Source organism: Aythya marila, assembly GCF_965140915.1.
Source record: "Aythya marila genome assembly, chromosome: 1".
Lineage (NCBI taxonomy): Eukaryota > Metazoa > Chordata > Aves > Anseriformes > Anatidae > Aythya > Aythya marila.
Genome location: NC_139042.1, coordinates 141,672,827 through 141,691,148, shown reverse-complemented (window position 1 = coordinate 141,691,148; position 18,322 = coordinate 141,672,827). Strand labels below are relative to the sequence as shown.

The following is an 18,322-nucleotide window of genomic DNA, read 5'->3' as shown; positions in this document are numbered from 1 at the left end:
ATATATATTTTTAATACTTCAGTGTCTCTGAGTACCTTGGGGTGGCCAAGATCAGTACTGCTAAGAATAAAGTACCTGTTGCTTATATTTAGCTGCGTTTTTTCTCTGTGCTGTCATTCTAACACGGAGGGAAAAGATGTAGCCGTGCATAGTTCCACAGGAATCCTATCATTTAAGGCTCATTCAGAGAGAGTGTGTGTGCCTGCCACGTGTATGTGAACCTACTGCATGTATCTCCAGAACAAAGAGCAAATGATGTTTTTGCTTTTTTGTTTTTGCATCCTCTTGCTGGATGCAAAGAACTTGTACCGGCACAGTGTAGCACCTGAAGGGCTGAAGAACAGTCGTCTGTGATCAGCTAAACAGGTGTCACAAAGAAAAGGAGGCCAGGAGATAATCTGATGTATTTTGTCCACAGATGATGAAATAGCCAACCAAGTGGAACTCCTTACAGCCTAACCTGTTCCCCAACTCACTTCCATCAGGGGGAGTTTTGCAAGTGGACTGCAGCTGAACGGAGGACACAGTCGCCTTTGTCAGAAAGACACAAAAATGCCACCATTTGGAAGTGTTAATGAAGAAATTCTGAAATGATTACTCTTTAAAATGAGTTGCCAGTAGCAGATTCACCAGTTGTAAGCGTTTCAAGGAAGGAAAACAGTTATTTGTGAAGACACCCTTATCTGTTGAAATACTGGCTGCTAATATCAGCTGTAACTCTTTTATTTTTTTATTTTACCTTTTAAACTAATGTTTTGTACGGAGAACTAACTGGGAAAACTTTCTTAACGACAGACTATAGGGCTGGGTGAAAGCAGGCTAGTGATGTAAGTGGAGCAGGTGCCATGGGAAGGTTGCCTGGGAGCGATTGTGACCTCTCCTGCCTCCACTGTGATGCTGCAGGCCCCCACCAGCGAAGGAAGAATGCACTGTCCCCCTCGCGTCAGGTTGCCTGTACAACAGTAGAAACATCAGTAACCACCGCTTCTGCATCCAATCCAGAAAAGAAACACACAGGAGAAACCATGGTAAGGAAAGGAGCAGGTTATTTTATGAGATAAGGAACAGTGAGGCTGGCCTTTGTTTCCTCCCTGCTCTGGTCAAGGGCTGAGTGAAGGTGGGAAGGCTGAGGGGACGTTTTTGCTTCAGCGTTAGAGCCGTGACTAAAAGAGGGGGACCAAAGATGGATGTTCACAACCTGTGGTCTTTCTAGGCCATCATGATTCTCTACATTTTTTTGAGTAGCCTAAACCAGGGAAAATCTGTAATTCTTGTACTGCATCCAAGGTTTTGCAATTGAGAGGTTGGGTGAACCTTATTAAAAGCCTGTCGAGCCTGGTTTCAAAAGCAGTTATTGAGAAAGAAAAAGATTACCACAACTTCTTGTGAGGTTGGTAAGCATTAGGACAGCCTCTTCCAGCATTTGTTTCTAGTCCTGTTTTTATCCTCAAGCATGCAGAGGCATGTTTGTTTTTTGTTTGTTTGTTTTGTTTTGTTTTGTTTTCCCCTTATGGAACAATGCTACAAATAGATGCAGGTGGCACAATAATGAAATTAATTGCATAAGGACAAGTTACTGTGCTAAAGTATTTTTGAATTTGCATGCCTTTGGTCTCCTTATTGCTTTTTACTTGGTCCTAATTGAATTAGTGCCACAGTGGTACACCTAGATTACAAATTGATGGGTTTCTGTGACTACAGAAAACAGTTTCCCTAGATTGCATAGTCAGTTTTGAGAATCTAGTAGAAAACATTTCCAGCAAGTCAACTCTTCTTAAATTAAATTAAAATTGCCCAGGGAATGAGCTGAAACATTCAGGAGTTGAATGAATTAAGCTAGTAAGGACACTTTAATTCCAGTTACTTTAATTTCTATGAACTTATTTTGCACCTAACACTCGTTTCATAGAAGGCTGAGTGATCAGAAGATACTTCATTCCCTTTGCTTTCTCTATATGTCGATAAGGCAGCATAGCTGCACCTTGTCCCAGACAACTGGATTTAGCTGCTATTCCTCAGCTGGGACCTACTATAGTTTATTTTGTATATTTATATACAGTTTTTCTATCTGTACAGGCTTACATGTATTTACACACAGACCATGTACATACTCTACATCATGTGTAGACACAGCTGCAAATCTCTAGTTGTCCTTAGCGTCTCTTTCTGCACACGACAAAATACTTATCTACTTATTTTAAAATAAGTATTAGAATGTTTTTTGTTAATTCCAGTCTTGTGGAAACTTTTGTAATCATTGGTTTATTTGGGGTTTCAGATAGCATCCTAACAGTCTATAAACCGATTCTCATTTTTTCTTCCCACCATTCCCCTTATTTTCCCACTACAGCGCGAGTGCATCTCTGTTCACATTGGCCAAGCTGGAGTTCAAATTGGCAATGCGTGTTGGGAACTCTTCTGTCTGGAACACAGCATTCAGCCAGATGGCACCTTCAGTGACCCACCCAGCAATGACGACTCTTTTGCCACATTTTTCAGAGAGACAAGCACCAGAAAATACGTACCCCGGGCTATTATGGTGGACTTAGAACCAACGGTAGTAGGTCAGTATAGAACCAGTCCTGGAAAAGTGAAATGAATTAACTCTCCTGTGTGGCAAAGCTCAGATCACCAAATAGCAGGACTCTACCTTATCTTTAGGGATGATCTTGACCTCCAGGTAGAATATTCAAAGTTTTAAATAGGAAATATTACTAAAATATGTTATTCTCAATTGAAATGATCATAAAATCATAGAATGGTTTGGGTTGGAAGGGACCTTAAAGATCATATAATTCCAACTCCCTGCCATGGGCAGGGACACCTTCAGCTAGATGAAAACTGATTCTGTCATGGATGCCTTAACTAATAATAAACTCAAAAGTTTACTATTGTCTAAACCCGCACTGGTTATGAGTACAATTTAAACTACTTAGGGAGGTTCCCTTCTAATCTTTGTGTGTGTGTGTGTGCGATTTTATTTTTCTTTTGCTAACTGTGGAAAATGCTTTCTTCGTATTGAAGAAAGCATTGAAAGACAGGAGCATGGAGAATCAGAAAGCAGGAGTATCCTAAAAGATGTTTTACTCTTGCAAATATTTTCTAATAATTTACCTGAGGGTTCTCTTCTAAGCTTGTACATTTTCTTTGTCGTTCAGATGAAGTGCGGACTGGCACCTACCGGCAGCTTTTCCACCCAGAACAGCTGATCACTGGAAAAGAAGATGCAGCAAATAACTATGCACGTGGCCACTACTCCATTGGCAAAGACAAAATTGACATGGCATTAGATCGTATCCGCAAACTGGTATGCACTGTTACGTTAGAAGCAGGACACACTTGGTGGGTGGGAGGGGATGTAACATGTCATACTTTTTTTTTTTGATAGTGGCTCTCATTTTGTTTTTACTCCTGTCATTGGCTCAGAACAGAAAAATGTGTTTACTTGATGTCCAAGCTTAGCTTTCATGTGAGTGGAAGACTTAAATGGAAAAACTTAAATATTGCTGTACCATTGTTATTGTTAGGAAAAATATATGCATGTATATGTATTGCTCTAGTGATACACTAGCCTGAGATTTACAGGGGAAAACAGATGATGTGGATTTTCTGGTAAAACTGCTAACTCTTTTGCTGTGCATCTCATGCGGGTATTGCTGTTTCTATCTGAGGGTCTAATTTAAAATATGCTCACTTATTCTTTTACTTTTCCTGTTGTTTTTTTTTTTTTTCAGGCTGATGCCTGTTCTGGACTGCAGGGATTCTTGATCTTCCACAGCTTTGGTGGGGGCACTGGCTCTGGCTTCACCTCCTTGCTGATGGAGCGCCTCTCTGTGGATTACGGAAAGAAGTCCAAACTAGAGTTTGCCATTTACCCTGCCCCTCAGGTCTCCACCGCTGTGGTGGAACCCTACAATTCTATCCTCACCACACACACCACCCTGGAACACTCAGACTGTGCTTTCATGGTGGACAATGAGGCTATCTATGATATCTGTCGCAGAAACCTGGACATTGAGCGCCCAACTTACACTAACCTCAACCGCCTCATCAGCCAGATTGTCTCCTCCATCACCGCCTCACTGCGCTTTGATGGTGCCCTCAACGTGGATCTGACAGAGTTTCAGACAAACCTGGTTCCCTACCCACGCATCCACTTCCCCTTAGTGACCTACGCCCCCATCATCTCTTCTGACAGAGCATATCACGAGCAGCTCTCAGTGGCTGAAATCACCAGCTCCTGCTTTGAGCCCAACAACCAGATGGTGAAGTGTGACCCACGACATGGGAAGTACATGGCCTGCTGCATGCTCTATCGTGGTGATGTAGTTCCCAAAGATGTCAATGTAGCAATTGCTGCCATCAAGACCAACAGGTCCCTCCAGTTTGTTGACTGGTGTCCAACGGGCTTCAAGGTGAGAAAGGCTGCCATGAGCTTCTCTTTCATGTTTTATGAGCAAATTCATTTTAGCTGAAAACTTGTATTTAAAGTTTTAGATCTTGCATGTTTTTCACTAGTGAGAAGAATGAACCTAAGAAAGATGTGTGTATAAAATGTGCCCTTTCTCCTAATGACATCCCACTGACACAGACTTATAAGCCTTTAAGTAAATGGGAGCGTATATACTATTTTTATTTTCATTACTGGGACAATGTCAACCCTGTAAGACTCTAAACTTAAAATATTGCATTCTAAAAGAAAGATTAAGATAAGGCTTATATTCTAAAGACACTGCTGAGAGTGTCCTTGATGAGATTAAAAAAAAAAAAAAAAAAGAAACAACACAGCAAAACTGTATCAATAATACATTGTTGGTAAGTGAAACATTTCTACAGTATCTCCATGAACAGCCACTTTCACCAGTTTTGTCAAGCATATCAACACATTTTTGTGTTTTTCTTCATTGAGAGTCCTGTTCTGGTCAGTGGCTCTTTATTTTACTTGGGTGAGAGTAGGAACTGACTTGCACACAAAACATATCTTGAATGACATTAGACTTGTCAGGGATTTCACTAACATAATTTGTGTTTTTCCTTACTTTTTTTTTCTTCCACTCACCAGTGGCTCTACAATTTTCTTAACCCATTTATTGCCTCTTTTTATCCCTTTTCTTGTAACTTTTTTTGCAACTGTCTTTTTTCTACTGTTGTTTGCAGGTTGGGATCAACTATCAACCTCCCACGGCTACGCCAGGAGGAGACCTTGCCCAAGTCGAGCGAGCAGTCTGCATGCTGAGTAACACCACAGCCATTGCAGAGGCCTGGGCAAGGCTCGACCACAAGTTTGATCTGATGTATGCCAAGAGAGCCTTTGTGCACTGGTATGTAAGTGAAGGCATGGAAGAAGAAGAATTTGCAGAAGCCCGAGAGGACTTGTCTGCCCTGGAGAAGGACTACGAGGAAGTAGCAACTGATTCATTTGAGGATGAAAACGATGCAGGGCAACCTTAAAACTTAATCTGCCTTTTAATGTGCATAAGATTGTCTCTATGTCTCTTTATTTCATGTGGCTTCATTTTCACTTTTCTCACATGTACCAAGTCCATTGGCACCTTAGTAGACTGTAAACAGTGAGTTGTCCACTATGAGACCACAAGACAGCAAGCACAGGACACATAACCAGCTAAACCAGTCAGTTTGCCTTAGAACACAACAGCTGTCATATTTCTTGCTAATATATTCCTGAAAGGAAGTTTACTTGTGGAAGGAAGAGTTCCTTTGACTTCTGTACTGTCATTTATTCAACATAAAGATAGTCACGCAGCTGTAATATTATTTGAGGAACTCTGTTGCTTCAAAATTTCCCACACAACTACTACAGACACTATGTGAAGAGGAGTTACCTGAACTTCTCAGTCTTTATTTCATATTAGTTCTAAACATAACGCTTGTAAAGCTGCCCTACTTTAAGATGCAGTGAGAATTCTGTTGGTGCTGAGAACACACACCTACTCTGAGTTCCCTTGCTTCTGCACAATCCACAGTGTGGGGTGGTTGGAAGGTGTGATTTTGCCAGCTGCCAAGAGTAAGGACACAACTTGGACAACTCTTTGCTTCAATGTGGATTTAGAACATGATATGCTTGTGCAGCAACTGTGTAGCCATCATAACTAGAGTGGTGTGGAGGCGCAAGTATGCCGACAGTTGTGTTGTAATTCCTAAACTAATAGTATCCGTGACTCAGTCAAAGGCCTTAAAATGACCTTAAAATGCGGCACGCTGGACAGAAGCATTACCAGCTCCATCAGACTTACTGAGATGGAATAAACCAGAACCATGACAAAGAATGTGTTATAGATACAGGGGGGATGGCTAAGAACAGCTATGGCTTCACGTTTTAGTCTTCATAGGGTATATTTTTGTATATTCCCATTGCTTGAGGATTTTAGAACAATATATTGTTAAGGCACGCAGGCAGATGGCCAGCTGTGGCCTGAGGTAAAACTGGTAACAACAAGAGAAACTGTTGGATGTTGCAGACAACGGAAGAAGAAAAGTGGCTGCCTAGCACTAACCTATGTCTGAATTTATGAGATGATGGCAGGAGAAGCTACTAGACATTACATATAGTGAAAGGGGAGTTGTAGGGACTTTGCTCAAATCAGCAGAAAGTGAAGGGGCTGTTAGCTTACTGGGGGTACTAACTAAAGCTGAAAATACCAAATAAAGGTGTAAAGTTAGAAAAACAGGGACAGTGATGAAAATCTAGAGGCTTGTGCAACTATTTAGGAGGGGAGGAAAAGTATAATAGAAGGTAAAGCAAACCCTGAATGTTTGGGTTACCTGTCAAGGAGTGCTGTGCTTGAACAATACATGAAGCAATACAATAAGCCCGTCGTGCTGACATTATGTCTGTCTTGCCATGCATGTCTGACTTGCTTAAGTGCTCACAGTTATCTGGAAGGTTTCCCATAATGCTAACAAAGAGACACCTGGAGGGGATGGACAGGCCAAAATGCTTTAATACATAACACACTTTAATGCTGGATTTATTACTGATATTTAATAAATAAATTTATTTTAAAGAAATCAGTGTTTTCACTGAAACATATGCTCATTACCTACAATTCCAGCAGGGCTACAGAACTGCATTATGTTTTGCCCAAACTGTTAAGAGGAAGTGTTGTCTCCTTTCTGGTGGCTCAGTTTGTTAGGTTTGCTGAAAGGTCTTAAAGACAAGTGGGCATATCCAGAAACATAATTGATGTAATTTGCCTTTTTAATTTGCAAAATGAATGGTTGGTCTTTATTTTAAAACCTCTAGTTCTGAAATTCCCAAACCATGGGAGATGATTTCTTATTTCTTATCGAGATTGCTGATTCCTACGTAGATACTGAGGTACTAGACTAGGATTTCAGAAACACCTGAAGCGAGATGCTGTCCGTTCTCCCAGCAGGTGGCAACAGAACGACAGGCTACAGCTCTAAAAGGGACATAGGGAAGACTTTGTATGACCCATTTATCTCACTTAGGAAGGTATCACAATGCATGGGAAATGCAAAGTACATGCACCATGTACTGTCTACACATGCATAAAATTAAAAACAAGAGAGGTTTTTATATAATAAATATATAAAATAACTTCTTAGGAAGGCATGGTTTTGTAAGTTGGCACATTACTGTTCCAAATTGATCTACAATTCTTCCAGTATTGAGTGAGACACTTAGATAACTGTATCTGCAGGGAGGGCTGCACATCTGGCAGAGGAGGTGGCTTCCATGAGATAAAGAAGTTACCATCCTTCATTTGCCTGTTAACTTATTTAGCTCTCTAGGCAGAAGAGAACTGATAGATCACAGGACTTAGTGGTTGTGAGCTCAGGATCTGTTGTGCAGTACTTCTAAGCTCTAGATTATTAAAAAAAATCTATTTTCAGAAATTTTTAAATAGAGAAAAAGGTGCAGGGTTTTGTATGAGTGTTATTTTTTTTAAATCCCTCTAAGAGGTGGGTTTTGCTAATATCATAAACGATTGGAGATGGTAACTCCCAAGGGCACTGCTCTGTTGTGTGGCTCTGGAGGGCACCTATGGCACAGCACAGGAAGCCCTTGAAGCACGTCCAGACCCTTCCAGCTGAGTCTAGTCTGTGACGAGGCCTGTATGGGACATACCCTGTATGAGGAAGGTTAAGCCCAGAGGCCAGGTCACCATCTACCCACACAGGTTGAATGACAGCAGTGAGCAAGATGACTTTTTTTCCAAGAATCCAGGCCCAGGACATCTGCCTGGTCTTTCTCTGGAGAAAGTCTAGAGGTCCACCCTGGAGTCACAGAAACTCACTGGTACCTGGGAGCAGTCCCACGCTGTGCTTTCAGGTTACCCTCTGAATCAAGACTGAGGGCTTTCTGCCTAAGCACTCAGAAACAGGGGTGGACAGCACAAAATAAGGAAATCCACACTTCATGAAAAATACTATGCCCAGATCTGCTGGGCAACACAAGACTGGCAAGTCTGTAGTCTTGGGACAGTTGAGTTTGAGTGGTATGGGCAGAGGAGTGATTAACACAGAGTCAAAGAAGTGCTCTCCCTGCCTACTTCAGAAGAGAGGAGAAGGGCAATGGAGGAACAGAGAAAGTGCAGACATGGATGTAGTGGGTTTACGTGGTAAGGTTTTGGTAGCAGGGAGCCATAGGGGTGGTTTCTGTGAGAAGGATCTAGAAGCTGCCCCATGTTTGGTAAGGGCCCCACTGCTGACCAGAGCTGAGTCAATAAGTGATGTTTGCGCCTCTGTGAGAGCAGATGTAAGACAGGGAAAAAAACACTGTGCCACACAGCAGCTGGGAGAGTGAGAGGAGTGAGGAACAGCCTTGCAGGTGCCAAGGTCAGTGAAGAAGGAGGGGGAGAGGTGCTTCAGGTGCTGGAGCAGAAGTCCCCTGCGGCCTGTGGTGAGGAGCATGGTGAAGCAGGATGTCCCCCTGCAGCCCACGGAGTACCACGGTGGAGCAGGGTTCCATGCTGCAGCCCGTGGAGGAGACCACGGTGGAGCAGGTGGCCCTGCACCGATGGAGGCTGCGGCCTGTGGAAGACCCCTGCCGGAGCAGATTCCAGGCCGGACCTGTAGACCGTGGAGAGAAGACCTCGGAGGAGCAGGGAGCCTGGCAGGAGCTGCTGCCCGTAGGGGAGCCAGGTTGGAGCAGTATGCTCCTGAGGGATGGACCCCGTGGTACGGACCCATATCTGGAGCAGTTCTGGAAGAGCTGCTGCCTGTGGGAAGCCCACGCCGGATCAGTTCGTCAAGGACTGCATCCCATGGGAGGGACCCCACAGCACAGGGGATGAGAGTGACCGAGAAGGAGCGGCAGAGAAGTGCTGTAGACTGACCATAACCCCCATTCCCCTGTTCCCCTGCGCTGCTCAGGGGGAGGAGGAAGAAGAGGGTGGATTGGGGGGGGAAGGTGCTTTTGGTTTCTTTCCTTTGTTTCTCACTTCTTTAGCTTGTTAGTAATAAGCAATAAATCTTACTATCTCCCTATGCAGTTTGTTTTGCCCGTTACAATAATTACTATGTGATCTCTTTGTCCTTATCTCAACCTTTGAGCCCTTTTCATCGTATTTTCTCCCCGTTCCTCTCTGAGGAGGGGGAGTGAGAGAGCGGCTGTGGTGGAACTCGGCTGCCCACTCGAGCGGAACCATGACAATGGACTAAGTTGCAAATGGCTTAGTAATTCAGAGTGCTTTGGTAGCTGTGAGATCTGACACGTTGACTCAAAAAATGCCTAAGAGGATGTGGGTACTGGATTGTCTAAAGTATTTGCTGTGAGACTTTTTCCTGAGATGATTCTCTGAACAGAGCTCTACATCTGGTGGCGCTGTGAGCACTGACGTTTCAGATTGCCTAGCACACGAGCTGGACTGGGATGTTACAAGTTCCACTGGGAGAACACTGGAGCAATCTTCCTCTGCCTTAAAGCTATGATGATCTGATGGCTTTCTGAAGAAGCAGCAGACAGAAATTATCATGGGAAACCTTCCTTTGCAGCTTTTCCTAGCCAAAATCAGAGGAGGGATTTGCAGGTTTTTGTAAAGAACACACACACACACACACAAAGAATATACCAAAGTAAATGTGAGCTTATAAAAAACAGCACAAACTACTTTGTGTAGTTAAAATGTAGGAGTTAAAGCAGAATATACTTTGATGCTGGTTGTCAACAGTAGCAGAACAATCTATTAATACCATAGCAAAGTAGATTAACCTAAAATTTAGGAATTGGGAATTTATATTTCTGCTGATCAAACATCATACTAAATAGCATATTTCTAAAGATGGGATACATAATACCCAGATTAAAGTAATTAAGAGTGCCTCTCGCAATTTTTGTAACCAAAGAGTTGAAATGATGAGGATTTGTCCACTGAGTGAAGCTGATTCTTTCCAGTGCTGAGCTAATGCAGGAAGAAAAAAAAAAAGTGGAGGAGACTGCCCTAATTTGGTGTCTGAACATTTGTGTGATGCCTCCAGCTATTTCTTGCAGTAAGTACTGCAATGGGAACCAAATTTCTTTCTGTATTTCAACAGACAAGTTAGACTCTACACTGAAAGCTGTCCCATGCTGCTGAGAGCCCAGATGGCTGTACCTAGAAAGAGAAGCAATAGAAGGATTGAAATGCTAACAGAGAGACAGCTGGAGTATCGGCAGAAATAAGTCAGGCCAGCATTTAAGAGCACACTTCAAAACAGTAACTACATTTATGTTTCAGTTCTCAATTTTTGCTTTGTCTTCTGCCCTTCTCTGTTCCATTCATATTTCCTTATGCACTCTTGATCTTCTGTATTGGAATTTAGGAATGAGTCTTGGCATGCTGTCAGACAATGAATGGAAAATTTAGGAATGATTTTATTGGAAAATTTAGGAATGATTCTTGGCATGCTGTCAGAACAGGGAATTGGGATGGCATCTCTCTTGCATGTGACATGTACATATAGTACTCAGGTGTTAGAAAGCATAGTGTGAAACGTGTTACATGGCTGCACTCAAATTTAAAAATCATGCAGAACCAGACGAGACTAAATCTGAAATCTGGGGTAGATCTGAGCCCTGCCTATCTGGATGAATTTGCATACGTGGGGTGGCTGGGAGGGCAGGAGGCGGTGATGCAGAAGGCAGAACTGAGGAGTCTCTGACCTATTCCCCAGAGCACTATGACACTGAAGTGCAGCAGCAGGTGCCTGGTACTGGCCAGGCTGCCTCCTGCCCTGCAGCTCAAAGCTGAGCTCCTGCAAAGACCTGCCATCACTGATCTGAGAGGGAAGGGAACACCACTGGAGACACCATGGTAAGGGGGGATGTGTGGGATCACACACATCCCCATACTGGGACCGGGAGGATTATGGGTGAGGGCAGCCAGGGGGATTTGTCATAATCAGTTGTTTGTGCCACAAAGTCTGATCTCCCTCGCTAGTCGTAGCATGGAGGAGTGTCAGAATACCTCACCGGGGCAGTAAGGCATGCTGATCCAACGTTTTCTTCAGAGAGTCTCAAATTAGTAAAATTATAAGATAAATTAGATTGGGAGTCTTTGCTTTCTAGTATTCTCTGTTGTGACTATATTTTCTCAAGACAAGTTAATTTTCGTATGAAATAATCCTTTAGAAATAAAACAGAGAGGTTACTTACCTTTGTATCTGTTTTATATTAATTCACCCCCAATGGCCGTACTGTTCATAGTTATACAATGTATATGTGTGTTTCTGGAGTGCATGAAGGTTTTTATACGCGTATGTGCTGAAGTAAATAAGAAATATTTTTAATAGATTTCGAATAGATCCATAGAAATATCTCAAAACCTCTTATAAAGTGAAAAATAAAAAAAACACCTTGTACTGATTTATGTCTAGCACTGAGTCTTATTCTGGTGTGGAGAACTATGTTACTCTCTGCCAGTACAGCTGTAGACCCAAAATGAGAGCGCTCATTTCACAGGCAAGGGACGCGCTTCTGTACATTCGTCATGCCTTAAGACAGACCAAGCCTTCTACAGTTAGGGTAGTGAGTATGTTTCAGGAATAGCAGTGAACATCTGCAAGACTAAAGCCTGTCTTTTTACAGTAAATATTTAGGCCAGGTAGTAATCTGTTTTTTTAACAATCAAAGCAGTCATAGGTTTCATTTCATGAAGGACCCTTTCTACTGTCTCTTGCTGGATAAAAGGTCAGGTTCACAATATGTAAGATAGGACCCAGCACATCAGTGATGCAATGCGAAATACGAGTTTGGAGTCTGCTCAAAATTTAAATATCATGTAGAGATCAGTTTACTTTGCTTGTGACTCTGAAGAAGGCCCACTCTTTTTCCTGCTAAAAGTCTGACATCTATTTTAAAGCCATTTACTATGCAAAATTAAATCCCTGTTACTGTCTTCTCTACTTGTCAGAATATTTCCAAATGATAGCTGGGATAGAAGACGGGAATTGAAACCAGGAGTCACAGCAGGAATCCTGGCTCAAAAGGCAGAGTTGAGGTACTGCTTCAAACCAGTGCCACTGGAAGCTCAGTCTAAAAGGAAAGGAACTGGTTCTGCAGTTTTTGACTGTAGTCCTGTACTAAGATCTACAATATTAACTTTCTAAGGCAACGTTCACTTGTTACATCTGTGAAAAAAAAAAAAAAAAAGATTGCTGATTTTAAAAAATGGTTCCAAGTATTGCTTGACTTTTAATTGTAGCTTTGCTCTAGAAGATATTCTGTTAAAAAGTCACCTTGCCTCATTTCTGTGTTTAAAAGGAAAGAGATTTTTTTCTTTCTTGCTGTCAGCCTTGTAGATTCACATTGGGATCTAAATGAAGAGCATGAGTTTGCATTGTGCAAAACCAGTATTAATTGAACTTGTTAAGCCCAAATTTGCCTTCAGTTTCTCCTGAGTACTCCTCCAGATTGTGACTCTACTACAACATACCAGTCAATGAAGACTCATTATCACTCAAATAACTCAGATACTTTTGCACAACTGAACTGAAAAAAACAAGGTTGCACAAGTACACTTCAGAGCATGTTGCATATGCTGCCACAAATGAATCCTGAGTCAGCAACTTAAAAATGAGTGGTGAATAGAAATAATATATTTCCTTGAATGAAATATTTAGATTGATTTTCCACATTCACGTGAACTTCTGAGGATGACCACCTGTGGCAGTGGTGACTTCTAAAACTCCACTTGCTTCTGAAAAATAGGTTTAGTTATTGCTAATTTGTGAAGAAAACTGCTCCAGAGACACTGCTGGTCATACATTCTGCCTGAGAATTTAGTGTTTGGGGAAGATATATTTGACTGTCAGGTCACAGGATGAGTTTGCAGGATTAGCAGTTACATGATAATAATAATAGTTAATAATAATTAATGATAGATAATAATAATAATAATAAGTTTACTGGCTATACCTGCTCTTTTGTCATTGTATATATCTACATTACAAACTAAAAATGACTGGGGACCATTATCTGGCCTTGAGATGAGGTAGCATACCTCACTTCATACTTAGGCATCTTTTTCCCTCTCCAAAGTCAGGCAGTAGTGAATGAGCTGCTCTCTGGAAACCATTCTTGACAACAAGTTGTCCTCTGAATGGGGCTTAAGCATTGTCTCGTTAAGTATGAACTGGCACAAGCCAAAACTGTGCCAGAGTGTGTGCTAATTATCAGTCAGCACAGGCTATCCAGACTTTTTCACTCACTAGTGTAGACAGGGCTATTGAGATCACAAAGGTGGAGCTCAGAAGACTACAATTACAATTGCTCCAAAGCAGAAACGGAGGCTGAAAAACTCCACATGGTCTGTAACTGCCTTACTTACAAAACTTACTTTCCCTTCACTCAGTGGCATAAAAGTCTGGACCAACTCAGAACTATCTGCTCTATGATTCTTTTTCTGAACTTATAAAATCCAGCACCAGGTTCTTCATTCTCTTGTACTCAGAGTGCAAAGGCTTTTCAGCAGTTGGCATCTGCCTAGTTTAGTCTGGTATTACATACGTTGTTTCCCTTTCATTAATGTTAAAAGCTACCACAACAATTATGTTCAAAATTACGTAAATAAGCACATTGTATGCAGTGACAGTGCCTTAATAAGAAGTGCACCTGCAGTGTAAAATTCACAGCTGGTTCAGGAGCTTGAAAGAACATTTTTCAGCCGAGAGAATCTGAAATCATTTCCTGAGGTGAATACTGCTGAAAGGAGTTCTTCCAAGTTTCCACTCTGGTGTGCTATCAGAGGGTAAAAGGATCCAAAGACATCACCTGTCTTGGGTTACATACGGTTGAAAAATACCATATGGCTGTGTCAGGTTCCAGCCTGAAGTAAAAATAAACTCAACTGGGATGTGTTCCTCAGCATAGCCAATCTGTAGGAGGAAAGGTGGGTTTTGTGTATCTGAAATTATGTATTTTTTCAACTTACTTTCATGTACTCGTGTTACTGCACATAGAGCTCCATTTTTAAAGAGCTGTACCAACCTTTTGTCTGTATGCATACAGTCTCACTGTAGCCATGAGGTCAAACAAACAAATGAAATGCTGCCAGTGACAAACAATATTTTTGAAAAGCTGGGAAAACATAACTGTTAGGAATAAGGAATATTAATGCACATTGGGTTTCCTGACCCTCTCTCTGCTCTCTCTCCCTAGCGTGAGTGCATCTCCATTCATGTCGGCCAGGCTGGAGTTCAGATAGGAAATGCGTGCTGGGAACTCTTCTGCCTGGAGCACGGCATTCAGCCGGATGGCACCTTCAAGGACCAGAACAGTCAACTCAACTACGATGACTCTTTTACCACGTTTTTCAATGAAACAGTCACTGGGAAGCACGTGCCACGGGCTGTAATGGTGGATTTGGAACCAAGTGTAGTAGGTCAGTATAAAAATAATTTTATTTTTTTACATTCCTAGAAAATGGAGAAGAGCTTACTCTTCCTAATATTACAATGGTGTGTCACCATCCTCCACTAGAACAAAGAAGCACACCCTTTGTATCTTGGTCTCCCTTCAGACAGAATAAAATTAATTTTCTTGTGACAATGAATGCCAGATTCTGTCATGACTCTGTTATCTCTGTAGGTGTTACAAACCTAGAAATGGCAGGATCACCAGCAGTTCAGTAGCTAGTATTCATGGTTTGTATGACTTTTCTTTGCAAAAACCTTTAACTCTTAGTTTTGTTTATCATGACATTTTTGCCGCCTGAGTTCTGCTTTTTTTCTCCACTTTGGATTCAAAGTGTGAGGCTGACAGTTTCTTTCCAGGAAAAAATGAGATTTCTAAAATCTCATTTGGGGCGCCTGGGAAGAACCCAAATTTTTTCTTCCAAGTCACACTGTTTTTCTTGTGATTTGTACTTGGCAAAGTTCTTGAGAAAAGAACAGCTTTTGCAGATGGATACAGTTACTACAACAAATCAACAGAATGCAACAATGAAAATATTCTTAGGAAACAGTTTTCCCTTCTCCAGCACCTGTTTTTTTTTTTTGTTCATTTCTGGGTCAAGGCCTCCCATGACTGAAAGCTTGCCAACTTGCTGGCAGTGGAGCACAGCCACGCAGTTTCTTACAATTTCTCTCTCTTGGTCAGATGAAGTGCGGGCTGGCACCTTCCGTCAGCTTTTCCATCCAGAACAACTGATCACTGGAAAGGAAGACGCAGCTAATAACTATGCCCGTGGCCACTACACCATTGGCAAGGAAAGCATTGATGTGGTACTTGATCGTGTTCGTAAGCTGGTAAGTCACAGTAGTTTTGTAGTAGTTTGGTTCTGCTGAAGGAAGAAGTGCAGAACAGGAAGCTTCCTACCTACAAATCAAACTAACAGTTTAGAAAAGTAATTGCAAGACATACAGAGGCATCCTTACTAATCCAAGAGAAGGAAGTCTAGCAGTTCACTTTCTGGTTGTATGGCTCCAGATATTCTTAAAAGATGGTTCTGAATATGTAATTCTTCGTCATTAGCACAGCACTAGAGCACCCAGACTGATACAGAAGGTTGGATTAGGTACGTTGCTGGTTTCAGTTAGACTAACTAAAAGAAGTGTGAAGTTCAGAGAAAGAAGCTCTATAGGTAAGAGGCTAATTTGTATGTCAGAAATTGAACCAGTGAAGGAAGAAAAGAACAGGATTATCAGCAATTCCTTCTCAAGAAGGACCTGAAACATGTCCTGTATACTGCTGATAACTGCTCTCTCCTTCACCTCAGAATAAGCAAACGTAGTCTTTCATTATTTTACAGCCACTATTCTTAGTCCTTTCTCTTTTGGTTTCTAGACAGATGCCTGTTCTGGACTGCAGGGATTCTTGATCTTCCACAGCTTTGGTGGGGGCACTGGCTCTGGCTTCACCTCCTTGCTGATGGAGCGCCTCTCTGTGGATTATGGGAAGAAGTCCAAACTAGAGTTTGCCATCTACCCTGCCCCTCAGGTCTCCACCGCTGTGGTGGAACCCTACAATTCTATCCTCACCACACACACCACCCTGGAACACTCAGACTGTGCTTTCATGGTGGACAATGAGGCTATCTATGATATCTGTCGCAGAAACCTGGACATTGAGCGCCCAACTTACACTAACCTCAACCGCCTCATCAGCCAGATTGTCTCCTCCATCACCGCCTCGCTGCGCTTTGATGGTGCCCTCAATGTGGATCTGACAGAGTTTCAGACAAACCTGGTTCCCTACCCACGCATCCACTTCCCCTTAGTGACCTACGCCCCCATCATCTCCTCTGACAGAGCATATCATGAGCAGCTCTCGGTGGCTGAAATCACCAATGCCTGCTTTGAGCCCAACAACCAGATGGTGAAGTGTGACCCACGACATGGGAAGTACATGGCCTGCTGCATGCTCTATCGTGGTGATGTAGTTCCCAAAGATGTCAATGTAGCAATTGCTGCCATCAAGACCAAGAGAAATATCCAGTTTGTTGACTGGTGTCCAACAGGCTTTAAGGTGAGAATGCCATGAGTTTCTCTTTAACGCTTAAAGTCTAGCTGAAAACTTGTATTTAAAGTTTTAGATCTTGCATGTTTTTCACTAGTGAGAAGAATGAACCTAAGAAAGGTGTGTGTGTGTATACAATGCGGCCTTTCTCCTAATGACATCCCACTGACACAGAATTGTAAATACTTACATAAAAGGATATTTGATGTGTATGAGTTAAAATCTAAAGAAGGATTATTTTCAGAGCTGAATGTGTAAAAGACAGTGAGTGTTCCCTCTGAAGCAGCAACTAAAACTAAGGAAACACTGAAACTAATACATTCAATAAAGGTAATGCTGATATTACAGAAGCTGTCAATTAACCCTCCCACACAGAAATCTTATACAGCATGTCTCCTTTGGCTACACAGTAGTGCTGAGAACCATAATTTCTACAGCAATACAGACATTAACATTGGAAAACATTTGTCATTCAAAAAGCTTGCTTAATAAACTGAACACTTTTAACCAGGTACCAACTTTCTGTATTAGTTTGTACAGAGTTACCTTGGTAAAACTGTATGTTCAGTGTTGTGTAGCTGTTTAGAAAGCCAGGAAGTTGCCAGTGTGCATTAAACAGCTATTAAAATGATCATGTATCAAACTATGTATAACCTTATTTATTTTTTTTTGGCAGGTGCCATTCAGTAGTTTTGATAGTGGCACCCCTCTACCGCAGCATCCATAATGTTACTCACGCTTTTTTCTACTCTGTGACTGCTTCCTGCACTTTTTCTTATTTCTCTTATATTCCTAATTCCAGGTTGGGATCAACTATCAACCTCCCACAGTAGTTCCTGGCGGAGACCTCGCCCAAGTTCAGCGAGCAGTCTGCATGCTGAGCAACACCACAGCCATTGCAGAGGCCTGGGCAAGGCTCGACCACAAGTTTGATCTGATGTACGCCAAGAGAGCCTTTGTGCACTGGTATGTGGGTGAAGGTATGGAGGAAGGAGAATTTGCAGAGGCTCGTGAGGACCTAGCTGCCCTGGAGAAGGACTATGAAGAAGTGGGAACTGACTCATTTGAAGAAGAAAACGATGGGGAGTAATTTTAAACTATATTTTGCTCCCAGTGAGCCCAGAATTGTCTCTGTATCACTGTATTGTACGTCTGCCATTATGTCACCCCTTTGTATGCAATATACAGAAATATAGAAGGGGTCATGTAAGGACATTTTTTATTCCATACACCACAAGTAAATTGCACTGTAAGATATGATCAGTTGTAGTAATGTGCCACCACTCCCAGTGATGCACAAAGTGTTGCTTTCATTCCTTGCACATTTAACGTAAGCCTCTTCAAGCTCTAACATACAGTAAAAACACTGTAGTCCAATATATACAAGCTTATAGTGGAGCA

The 18,322-nt window shown here is 42.0% G+C and overlaps 2 protein-coding genes across 2 annotated transcripts; both read left to right on the top strand.

The window, feature by feature from the left end:
• Positions 1–353: 353 nt before the first annotated feature.
• Positions 354–5,451, top strand: LOC309873965 (tubulin alpha-2 chain; the record flags this gene model as incomplete). The annotated part of the gene is made up of 5 exons (XM_082751820.1): positions 354–1,028; positions 2,351–2,564; positions 3,159–3,307; positions 3,735–4,415; positions 5,158–5,451. The coding sequence occupies exons 1-5, from the start codon at positions 846–848 to the stop codon at positions 5,449–5,451; spliced, it is 1,521 nt and encodes a 506-aa protein (XP_082607946.1). The 5' UTR covers positions 354–845.
• Positions 5,452–11,205: 5,754 nt separating this feature from the next.
• On the top strand, positions 11,206–18,131 carry LOC309887457 (tubulin alpha-8 chain). The gene is made up of 5 exons (XM_082779177.1): positions 11,206–11,279; positions 14,624–14,846; positions 15,563–15,711; positions 16,250–16,930; positions 17,724–18,131. Exons 1-5 carry the CDS (start codon positions 11,277–11,279, stop codon positions 18,009–18,011), a joined length of 1,344 nt encoding a protein of 447 aa, XP_082635303.1. The 5' UTR covers positions 11,206–11,276; the 3' UTR covers positions 18,012–18,131.
• Positions 18,132–18,322: the final 191 nt, after the last annotated feature.

Excerpts from the sequence above, each read along its gene's own strand:
- LOC309887457 (XM_082779177.1), top strand. Across the intron at positions 15,712-16,249 it reads TTGATCGTGTTCGTAAGCTG|ACAGATGCCTGTTCTGGACT; the intron begins GTAAGTCACAGT and ends TTTGGTTTCTAG. Across the intron at positions 16,931-17,723 it reads GGTGTCCAACAGGCTTTAAG|GTTGGGATCAACTATCAACC; the intron begins GTGAGAATGCCA and ends TCCTAATTCCAG.